General features: G+C 37.7%; 2 protein-coding genes and 1 long non-coding RNA gene across 3 annotated transcripts; 1 reads left to right on the top strand and 2 right to left on the bottom strand.

Moving 5' to 3' along the window:
• Nucleotides 1–485: 485 nt before the first annotated feature.
• Nucleotides 486–8,379, bottom strand: LOC6652904 (gamma-aminobutyric acid receptor subunit alpha-6). The gene is made up of 6 exons (XM_002075365.4): nt 8,240–8,379; nt 3,046–3,693; nt 2,900–2,982; nt 2,627–2,829; nt 976–1,515; nt 486–904 (listed from the first exon to the last, which is right to left on the bottom strand). Exons 1-6 carry the CDS (start codon nt 8,275–8,277, stop codon nt 581–583), a joined length of 1,836 nt encoding a protein of 611 aa, XP_002075401.4. The 5' UTR covers nt 8,278–8,379; the 3' UTR covers nt 486–580.
• Nucleotides 8,380–9,428: 1,049 nt separating this feature from the next.
• Nucleotides 9,429–9,677, top strand: LOC6652903. The gene has a single exon (XM_002075364.1). It carries the CDS (start codon nt 9,429–9,431, stop codon nt 9,675–9,677), a length of 249 nt encoding a protein of 82 aa, XP_002075400.1.
• A 584-nt stretch (nt 9,678–10,261) lies between these two features.
• On the bottom strand, nt 10,262–11,902 carry LOC111519639. The gene is made up of 3 exons (XR_002724422.2): nt 11,806–11,902; nt 11,059–11,744; nt 10,262–10,952 (listed from the first exon to the last, which is right to left on the bottom strand). It is a non-coding gene; the product is annotated as an uncharacterized LOC111519639 (long non-coding RNA).
• Between the last annotated feature and the right edge of the window lie 169 nt (nt 11,903–12,071).

Raw genomic sequence — 12,071 nt, 5'->3', positions numbered from 1 at the left:
GCTTCTCACGCTGATCAAGAATATATATACTTTATGGGGTAGGAAACGTCTTCGTCTGTGCGTTACAAACATCTGACGAATTTAGAATTACCCTCAGCAAGGGTATAAAAAGTTTTAGCCAAACTGTATTTTTGTTTTTTTATGCTGAAAATGCTGAAGAACAAATGAGAAAAGAAATTTTTGTTATGTGTTTTATCTATTCTAATTGATCATTAGTTTAGTTCAATTGTCAAATTTAACTAAACATGTTTTATAATCCTTGAGGTGAGCTTATTTGTCATACTCTGCGTATGAGTAATATTTGGTAAAATTATTTTGCCATTACTTGGAATTACTTTGAATCATATCATTGTTTAAGGGTTTACCTGCATTTTATGTTCTTATAGATAACTTCAATTCTTTAAAGTTCAAGATTACACATTTAAAAGTTTAAACAAATGTATGATTTTATTTTGCTTCATCAAGTCAGGCGAGATTATTACCCAATTGTAGAAATTTGTATGTATTTTTAATGTGTGCAACTGGAACTGGATAAATAATAATAATCAATAGTATGTTTCGCAGTACAGTGGGTAAAACTCTACGCTTTAATAGATGACCAAGAGAATTCCTTTTTATACATCCCGTAGGCCAGCCAATACAATAGATTAAACAGGGCGAATGACATGGGAAAAGCGATGCGTGAGACTCGGTCGATTAGGGAGACCCTATTCACATAGGTGGCCCCACGTCCTTGGCCACTCTTCTCGGCGGCAGCGTCTCGTTCGCGTTGCTTTCGAAACTTGTTGTCGCCCTTGAGGCAGAGCCAAACTTGGTGCTTACGTGACACTACTGGTGGCTCGGTTTGGGTGGTTCGCTCCATGGTCGAGGCGTGAGATGTAGATTTGGGAAAAATATAGGGATCCTGTTAATAGTTAGAAAACACAGTTTGCCATCAGTGTAAGTAGATCTTGTGTAAGTAGCATACAAACGTACATTGTAGATGGGGCAGATGAGGGCATTGCGTTTGCGAAAAGTGCTGGCATTCCCATTCAGTGATGCTGGTAATGGTAGCTCGCATTCAAGTCCAACTACATCGTGCTCAGCACACACACAAACATCGCTGTCAGAATTAATCCCTTCACTAATATCGTCCTGGTGATCATCACTTTCGACACCCACGTGACTGGCATCTGCCCCCGTGTCACTAGCATGGGCCTCAGAAAGACTGACTGCGCCAATATCCTCCCATTCGTCATCCACGCGGGGAATTTCGCCGCTCCCCAACTTAGTGAAATAGTGGACTCCCGCAAACTCCAATAATGTGGCAATGCAGTAGAGGAAGCTCATGAGGAGAAACCAATCAAGCGCTGTGGCGTACTTCACCTTTGGCAGATCAGTTCGGGAGTCCAGACTAATGGTCGAAAGTGTTAGGACAGCTGTCACACAAAGGCCTACGCGATCGCTGGTGGCCTCACGATGTATCCAAAACGAGACCCACGACAGTACCACAATTAGAATGCAGGGCACGTAGACCTTCAATTGCCAATAAGAAAATACAAATAAATTCATTAAGTCTGGCGCAAACTTTGGATATAACCTACATAAAGTTTGACAATGCATAAGGAACGCAGTTTGCCTAATGAATTTACAGATTACAGACACGGTTATTTCTGACAAAATGAGTTACAAAGTAATCGAATACTATTGGAAAAAAGTAAGCTATAACGTAATCAATTAGTGTTAAGGGAGAGTAAGCTGAAATGTGACCACTTACTATTGAAAAGTAAGCAGCTTAGTACTCATACTTTAATATTTCTGTTTAAACGATTCAAAACCCACATCGCATTAAAAGCATCGGGACTCGCTCCCAAGTCTCATTGCAAGACGTCTATTTGCTGAGCCACCAACCCAGACTCTTGCCTACTAAATCGAGCTAACTGAGGACTTACTTAGTCAAATCAGTGCTTACAATATGCCTTACAAGGTTTTGAAGGTGGGGTAGTTATATTTTCATCAGTGCTTACAAAACTGACGGTAAAGCAGGGACATTTTCATAAATACTAAGTACAACCTTGCACTATTTACGATAGAGGTTTATTTCTATTCCATCAATGCCTAAAATATTGACGTTAGAAAAAGGCTAACGGTGTGGCGGGGGGATTTTCAGCAGGGCTTAGAAAAAAAGGCAGAACTTGGACTATTATTATTATAATAAGTATAGAATAAAGTTGCAAACTATCAACCTAACTATGTTTTACAAGCACTGCCAACTAAGGCTTTCGGCTTACACGAAAACTACATCCATACACTAGCCTGGGATTCAAATTCGGATCCTCGTTGTTCAGTTGCCTAATTGACTGGGCCACTTAGACAACTCATCTACCGAGGACCAGAGCATGGACAGTTTCATCAGTGCTTACAATTTTAATGTCGGAAAAGCGGCAAACAAAAGATACTCAGATTATTAATTCATTGATTCAAATACGGAGTGATCGGACTGTTTTCTACTGCCTGTCATAACTATTTTGGGTCGTTTTTGACACCCAAATATTCTACTTTTAGATGAATCGGTTTATTGGGTTTTCTAGGTAATGTACTTATTTCGAATAACTACGCTGTATTTAGTTTTAGTAATTGATTTTACCTGAATTAGAAAGTAGCCTGTATGCCGTTTAAGATTGAACGCAACATGCAAAACGGAAAAGTCACCTTCACGTCTGGTGGATGTGAAATTGCGATGCATCATGCTGATCAGATCAAATTGGTTAAGGGTCATGCCCGGCACAAAGGAAACGGCATCATCTTGGTTCTTCCATTCGTAAACCAATTGCTGGTTGGTGTAGCCATCTGCAAGAACGAGGTCAAAATTCAAGTCCTTTATATGAAGCAAATGACCTGGTTGGTCATTTATATTTACAGCTTCCAATGACGAGTGGACAGGATTGTCTATCCATTGGAAAGTTTTTCAGCTCCATGGGGCAAGTAGCTTTGATGGTTAAACTGCAGCAGAGATCAGATTTGTTTCTCATATATTAAAATTAGGTAATACTGTTAAAAGCCTACCGCATGGAATATAATATTCCACCATCCTGGTCCAGTCGGAGAAGTTTATTTGGCACGGTTATCGTGTGTATATGTGAGTGTTTGCCATTATAAAAATATGTGTCCGGTCGCCAGATTTTGTCTAGCATCTTGATACTGAGGGACAGACTCTTAATGGGCCCCTTGAAGCTCAGCCGCTTGTCGCGCCAATATTGCCTGAAATAGCAGTCCATTGAGTAGTCCATATCGAGTTCTGAAACAGGGCCCATGCTACGAATAAGTATATTAGTCCGCACCACAGTTGGCAATCCCTGTCCATGAGTTGGCAGTTGTGACTGTTCATAATGCTTTAATAGGTTCTCCAGAAGTATCGAAATATTCCGGCTAAGCATATCCGCAGACATCGAACGGTATGCGAACGGTTCTGAGCCATTGGCAAAACGTACACTCCGACTCCTACTTAGCATGGTCAGCATCTGCGGAGTTGGCTTAACCGATGGCAGAGCTCGAAATGACTCGTATATTCGTCCGGCTCGGAATTCGCTGGTAATCTTTGGCATTTTCAATACTGGCGATGAAGCAGTCGTTGGGGTTATTTGATCCATAAAAGGAGGCGTGGGTGTGCTTTGACTTCCATGCCATCCAATCACACTAATATACACAATGAAACTGTAAATAAAATAAACGAGAAAATCGGATAGAACAAATTCAAATAGAAATTTGAGATCTTTATTGTGCCCTGTCTACCCTTCTAGTTTGAGTTTAACGAAAAACTTGAAATGTGTTTGTCTCGATACTTTCTAAAAGGTATATATTTGTTTGATCAGCATCAGCAGCTGAACCGATCTAGCCTTGTCAGTCGGTCTAAGTCCGTCTATATAAACAACTGGATCTCAAAAACTAGAAGAGATAAAGCCAACAAACTCGCAATATAGTCACTTGTAGTGTGCAGATAGATGAAGTTTCTTTCAAAGTTTCGTCCCGCCCCCTTCCCACTCTGAACTGAGTGTTAGAGTAAACCAACTTTGGTATGTAAACTTTCGCCTTCGTGGTTCGATAAAAAGCTATCGTCTCCTGCAACTGCTTAGCTAAGGCAATTAAATTAAATTTGTCAAACTAATATAAGTTGTCAATATGTGCGAATTATATATTTTAAATTAAAACTTATAAATTGAAAACATTTATATTACTTGGTGCATGGTATAGAGAAGTCGGCGAGACGACTTACTTTATTTTCTTTGGAATAATAGCAATTTAATGATATGCTTTAATCGGCCGATTCACCTGGAATTCTACATGTATGTGTATACATATATTCTTCATTTATCGCTTTGTCACATCATGAATCTATCATCGTTTTTTGGGTGACCAAATGGAGGAGATCGTGGTTACACCGTCAATCAAGTTATAGCACTTTAACACTTGACCCAATACAAACTTTCTATCACATAGCATAAGCACGTTTCTATTAACCTTTGTAACCAACCCGTTTCTGCTGACTTCACCGGAAGAGCGACCTACTCTCAAGATCGGCCACAGTACGACCAAAAGATCATGGTAAGGCTTCGACCTTGACTAGAAGACTCGTAACTAAGACGCGTAATTTATATAATATCAATAAAAGTACCAAACTTACTGTTTAAAAAGTATGCTTTCATGGCCTATTTATTGGATTTGAGAAACATTTCGTTTCGTACTTACAAGTGGTTTATTTCTCAACTTAATGTAGCACTTGGCCTTAAAGGTCTAATGACAACTGTAAGTCTGTTAGAGTATCGTAGAGTCGAAATGGGGTACTGCCTATGTGTACATATACATTTGAAAGGAACTCTTTACAGTCAGATTGTGTAGTTTTCGCACTTTCGCATGGCAAAGGACACTGCAACCTTCACAACATATGCAGGAGGTAGAGGTTCTGCTGCAATTATTGTGTAGTGGGTGCTTTTTTGTTTTCTAAGATACTCCCCGTGTTTAGTTGTTGTTGCTCACTTGATGTGGTGTTAGCAATTAAACACTTGAGCTGGAAAATTATAAGAAAAATGCTGGCTGACTATGTGAATAGAGAGACAGAGACAGAGGGGGGGACCTAGGCACAGTGCATATGCGCACTTAGAGGCAGCCAGATGGAAAATGGACGACGTCTATAACAATGCATGTTTAGTATAAGCGACTGTTGGTAGTTTTTCTAGTATGGTCTAGTTCCTGTCCTTACCCGCTCATATCCCGAAAGTTTTGCACATAAAAGTCGAACTTTTTGCAGGGCAAACGAAAGCGAAAATATAATTTAAAGCAGAGGGCCGGGGCTAACTTCGACCGCGTCAAAGTTTGTATACCCTTGCAACTTTTTTGGTAACTCTTTCCTTACCTATAGCCATCAAAATGGAAAAACGTTTTTTCTAAAAAGGCTAAAGTTTGCGAAAGAACGGCCTACAATCTTAGCATTGAAAAGATATTGATCAAAGTCACTGTTTCCATCGATTGTTTCTATGGGAGCTATATGATATAGTCACCCGATCTTGATCAAATTTGGCATAGTCGTTTATATGTATAATTAACTCACCAATATTTAAATTCACGACAATAGCTCAGAAAATAACGAAGTTATTAAAAAAAGTCACTGTTCGTGACTTTGCCGTTTGTATCCGAGATATACAACCCCTGCAGTATATACAAGCCTACATGCAAAATTTTAGCTCTGTAGCTCTTACGGTCTAGGAGGAGTTTGCGTTGATCCAGACGGACGGACGGACGGACGGACGGACGGACGGACGGAAATGGCTATTTGAACTCGTCTCGTCGTGCTGATCAAGAATATATATACTTTATATGGTCGGAGATGCTTCCTTCTATGCGTTGCACACTTTTGACCAAAATTAATATACCCTTTTTGCAAGGGTATAAAAATAACACTAGTAGGTGGGACTAGGGTAAGAATGAAAATGCTGGTGATCACACAATGGCAGCTCGTTTAATAAGTCTCCCGTTGGCAGTGTCTTGTATGGTAAGTTTTGGTCCTTTTCCTTGAAAATTAGACAATGGTCTCACACTAAATATGATGGATTACTGTCTGCTTGTTATGGGAATGCAACCAGAGACCGTCTTTCTCTTTCTGTCTCTCTCCCCTTCTATCATTTTATGTTTTATGCTGTTCCCGTGTGAGCGATAGGCCTAGCCCCATAGATGTGCCATTGTGATTTGGGCATGTTTCGTAAATCAATAGCCAAAAAAATGGTGCCCTTTACTTTTATGTGTGATGATTCCTAATGAAAAGTATCTCATAGTCTGCAATTATGTGTCATGGCCTCACATTTTATGATATATGTCAATATTCGTTTCGATATTGATTTTAATGTTGGTTTTTTTTTTTTGTGGTTTTTTTTTTTGGGGTGCAGCTTAATTTCTTGGTCCACACACGACTCAATTGCACTCATTCTCCGAGTTACTTGCCACGACTGCGATTATGATGTTCGCCACATGCTATTCACGACTACATTCATACTGTTTACTGGCCGCAGGCAGTTGGCTTGTTTCCCTTCTTTTGGAACGCTAAATAATCAAAAGTGTGTTAGTTCATGACTACCACGAGCTGGAGCTGATACTGAGACGGAGGCTGAAACTGAGGCAGCATTCAGGTGGGTGACTGACTGAAACTAAGTGTGTGTGCATGCCTCAGGGTAACATTTGCCCCCTGCAACAGTTGGGGCAGTTGTCGCTTGCTGATGGGCTGCTATTCATGTAGGGTTAACTAAGTGATTTGGACCAGGCCAGGTAGTCTGTTTGTAGGTGCAGAGGAAACGGAAAATTGTAATTGAGACATGTAAGATTGAAATGAATTCGATGAGCTCGTAAATGTCTTCGATTTCATAGTCAAGCGCTTGCAGCATTTCATTCACATAAAAGATGTCAATTAAGAATTTGTTTCAAATGTGATTGTCTTGGGGGCATATCCTTGGCTCGTTCTACTTTGGGAGCACCTCCATTTGGCCCACACCTTTTGGAATTTGAGTGTAAATTTAATGTACCCACGACTAATTGCAGTCGGAATATGAAATCGTTTTTTCTTGTAAGCTTAATTTTCTTTCTTATGAAATGAAAATTGTGGAATGATTGATAATGAAAAGGCTATGCCATATTGTGAACAGACTTAGTCAAAATCAATCAGTTTGGATACAAATTATTCAGTATATTGAATCCAAGATATGCATCTGCTATCGGTGGATGCAGTAAAACTCAATAAGTTTTACCCAAAAACCTACAACTTTTTACTGAGAATATTAATACATATGTTTACTTAATATATATTAAGAAATGATTTAGTAAATGAAGTTTACTTCAAAAGTAAAGTTTATTTTAAAATTATAAAAGTTTTTCAATAACTTTAGATACTGAAACGATACAACAAATCCCTTTTTGAAACCAATGAACAAGTTTTGAAATATTCTGTGAATAAATAGAATTTTCGAATCAACCTACTTTTCCAGCATATTGCATACTTTTGGGAGCAATTTGTCCTCAATTTCTCATTCATTACATCAATTATATATAACATAAAAATCGAAATAGAAATGGATCAAAAGTTTCGTTTATCGTTTTCATTGACTAAATTATAAACTAAATTATTTAGACTATTTTGATAAGATTTGATGACCCCAAAGGGGAGAATATTTGAGTAACCATTTGACAAATAAATTAAAATTGGGAGGAGAGACACTTTTCAGTTCAAGTGATATGAGAGGTATGCGGAAATCTTATTGGATTGAGTGATTGTCTCTTGCACCGAATGACGGGGATGTCGTACTGGAGGCAGGTTTCCACTTGTCTGTCGACCCACAGTGTTTAGCCAGGCGCGTGTGTAAGAGCCGGCGTCAAAAATTGCTTGATTCGCAAAATAAGGCAGATTGACACTATTACGTATGCCCACACTCAGACAAAGACACTTGTTCGTGCATGGGCTATTGGCATGGTATGTACGTATGTATGTATATACATTATGCACATAAACATATGTACGTATGTACATAGAAATGTGTGTTAAAAAATATGGCATAATGCACTTTTCTTTGTGGCAATTTTCCCGTTCAAAGTTTACAAAGGGATTGACATGCAAATTAGGAAACGGAAAATAAACAGCGGCCGTTTGAATTACGCAGAAAAGTCTTAATTGAGCAAGAGTTTTTCACAAATTCTCCAAGGTCCTGTAGATTCTTCTACTTACCAAGCAAAGAGCCATACAGGCCGTTTCAGAGTCAACATTTTCGGGATTTTCGAGACTTTTTGTCCCCACACTCACGACTAAATATTGTTTTGAATTTCAATGGCTAATCAAATTGGAAATTTGAATTACTAGCTAAAAATGAATTTCTGCTAGCCGCTGACACTATCAGTGTCTAGGATTGGTGCTGTAGCCCAACTGCCGCACATTGTGGCACGCTTGCCTTCCAACACTCGACGAAGGTGTCTGACGCAGCATCCGTTGACGCTGGCGTAGTTTGTATCTGGCATGCGCATAGCTTTCGTCTGCCCAACCTGGTTTCCCCAAATGTCTAGGTATGACACACTCACACACACACAAACACATACACACTCTCAGTTGCTGAAGTTGTGTGTGTATATGTCAATTTTGACGCTAGTTTATGCAGCAGTCAAATTATACCGTCAAGTCTTGCTTAGACCCAACCTTTCTTACCACTTTAGCTAGTTATGGGGACTGGGCTAACTTGTTAGTTTGTCCACATGTCATTCAGGTGTAAAAATGCAGAAAGGACATAATGGAGGAACAAAGTGTTTTCAAAAGGTAAACCCCGAATTGTTTTGCAATTTATATCTACAATTTTTAATGCATAGTTATCAAATTTGGTATAGTATTATCGGTTATCAGTATGTGACTTCCTACCAAATGTCATAGAAATCGGTTGAATAATAGGCAAGTTATGTTATGTTTAAATGGTTTTCACCATGCTGAAATGACCGCTAGGTGCGCCAAAGAGCTCGTGTGCTTGTAGGAGTGACCAAGACAGCCTCCAAATTATTACGAATTTGGTCTCGTTACGATCGGTAATCAAGAGAGTTTAAACAAATTACTCTCAATTATTTTGTTGAAGTAATTGTTAGTTGCATCAGATATCACATAGGTAAATATATATCATCTCGTTCAAGTTCCAGAGTTTGGTGGACCTTCTACCTAAAGCCAGTGTTAAATACCAAGATTTAACATTTAATTTGGTGAAATTATTATTAATTTACTGAAAGCTTTCTCTTTTATAAAAAAGGTCTCTGAACCACTAAACAAGTCTTAAAAACCTGTCCTACATGAACATTTCCCCCATATGAATCTGCGAAATATATAAAAGCGGAACTCACTGCATAAGGATGCTCCATTCATGCGAATGAAGCAACCACAAGAAATGCTTTTGGCCTTCCTTTTGTTGCTCCTAGTGGCGGGTCCTTTGGGAGGCGATAGCCAAGTGCTGGTCACAGGCATTCGACCGCGTCAAATAGCCGTGCTGAAGAATGGCCAAATTCAGGTAGTCCAACATCTGGAGACGAGCACAGTGACCGCAGAATCGGTGAGGCAGCTATGGAACAATCGAACTATTAATTTGGCCCAACCTCTACGCCGTCCAACTACCGGTGTTTCACCGCTGAAGGATTAAATTTCCTAGAGTTGATTAAGCATTCAATTTATCCTTGAAATAAAGTACAAAAAAAAAAGTTCAAAGATTTTGACTCTTAAAATATTCTAAAACAACAAAGGTACCAGAGAAACCCCGTTATATTGCTGAATTGTGGTAAAAAGCTATCTCGAAGTTGGCCCAGAGCGGCCCAGTTTCGCCCAAGTCCGGATCTGGATTCCAGTTGAAGTTGCTCTCGGAATTGAGCTATTAACGTTCAGTCTATGCAACAAACTTTGCCATCTATATATTTAGAACATAACCAAGATTTATTTATACGATTCCAATAACAGTTTAAATAAAATTTAAAAGTATTTAAGTCCATAAATTGTGATATAATATAATACATATGTTAATTTTCATGCATAATATTGATGCACCAAATCGGGGTCAATGACAATAATACTTTAACCCACTGATAATTCATCTGATGCGTTAAAAAACACAACTGGTTTACAGCGATTTGGGAATCAGGCGTCGATAACCTTTCGTTTATCCGGCTACACTGCAACAAAAATCATCTAAAAAACGTTTTGCTTAAGATATAAAATAAAAGTTATTATTGCTTAGTTTTTGTTTTTGCTCTTTATTCTGATTATTAATGAACTTCACATTAATGACTTGCATCTAAATTGAGTTTTCCTTGTCCATTAACTTCGATATTCTTAAGTGTTTGATATCATTTTTTTAATATGTATACTAAATTTAGAAATCGATTAGAAATGGGTCAAAGTATAGTCTAAGAAAAATAGGCAGATTGACCAACAATTGAATTAAAAATTGTCATAACCCTTAACTTTACTAATATCTAATTCAGTCATTTTTCGCTCATAGTGTAAGCCATTACATTCTTATTGACAAATTCTTAATTTAAGTACAATAATTAAGTACAAATTTAAACCTCAAAAATTAATATTTCAAATTTTCGCAAAGATTAGCTTAAATTAGTCTTCTTAAATTGAAAAACCTGTCAGTCGCAAAGTTAGTTTAGTTGTTTATAATTATTTAATATATTTAAACAATATCATATTCAAACAAATAGGGGCAACCATTATTTGCCAAGTAGTTAGTTGGTGGCTTAAAGTAAAATACATAAATAAAACAATTGTGTTAATGGCATATTGATTGAGGTCCTTGAACGATTAGAACAAATAACTCTAGCAAAACCCTTTGGGTGAAGAATTCGAATGAACAATCGGTCCAGCTTTCTGTGGACTTCTTTGCCAGCGTTTGAAATGACACGTAGTTGTTGGAATTCTAAAAATATACAAATGTTACTGTGGTAGTTTTTATAAAAAAAATTTTTATATACAAATGTTACTAAAAATATTATTGAAAAAAATAAAATAAAAACAATTTGTACCTTTCAATATATTAAAGGGTCTTAATTTTAATCAAGAATCCGATTGTTATTATTCCAAAGGTTTATTATTGGTTTGAGTTTTTTGATAGATGTTTCATTTTTTCCGTTTAAACAATGGCTGGTTCGGGAAGATCTCTGCTTATTTTCCCGCAATACTGTCGCTACTTTTGTAGAACTTTCTCCGTTTAAAGCATATAGAATTCGCAGATGATTTCAAGAACAAAACAGTTTTTAAATAGTCTGCATTAATTGTTTTCCAAAGTGGTCTATAAATCGGTGTTGATGGCCAAATTGTCAATGGATTTAAGCTTTCAAAGCAAGGCTGTCTTCCTATTGTTAGACACATATGTATGTATCTACTTATCTTATCCCCATTTGGGCATGTTTCCATGTAGTACGGCAATCCGTACTGCGGATGAAGCTCTTCTCAAGATTAAAAAAAAAGCTTGCATGCTTGTGGCCACAAATCCAGCTAGTGCATCATCCATTGTTGTTTGTAGGACGCTTCCTCATCTGTTTTGCTTATAAAAGGCAGAATGCAATGGAAGAGAGCTTATTCTTTTCCAATTGGTTTGTGTCTTGCCATCCTTTGCCTTCTTAAAACATTTCTACACTTTTGAGTTTTTTGGGGTTCCCATGTTGTTATTTTCCTTTCCCGGAGCCAAAATCTGCAATTAACGCGATGCCTAAAACATGAAAGCTGTACTTTGACTTGCCTTGCATTTACATTTTATTAATTATTCTTACGTTTTCTGCCTGCAAGCTGATTCATTGTCACATTTCCAATTAGACCAAACCAAAAGCCCAATTATTTCATTTTTTAATAATTGCAAACGCAAAGTGTGACCATTTTTCGATATTAAGAAAACATATCGATATTATCGCAAACTTTGAAAGTATCGATACTGCTGCGATACTTTTGCAGCACTGACCAACACTTATCCGTTACGCGGGTATAAATTTGAATAACTGCTTTAAAACCACATTATTGACATTATTTCAAACAACATCAT

Source organism: Drosophila willistoni, assembly GCF_018902025.1.
Source record: "Drosophila willistoni isolate 14030-0811.24 chromosome XL unlocalized genomic scaffold, UCI_dwil_1.1 Seg142, whole genome shotgun sequence".
NCBI lineage: Eukaryota > Metazoa > Arthropoda > Insecta > Diptera > Drosophilidae > Drosophila > Drosophila willistoni.
Note: the sequence above shows the minus strand (reverse complement) of the source record. Positions and strands in the feature narration are given on the sequence as shown.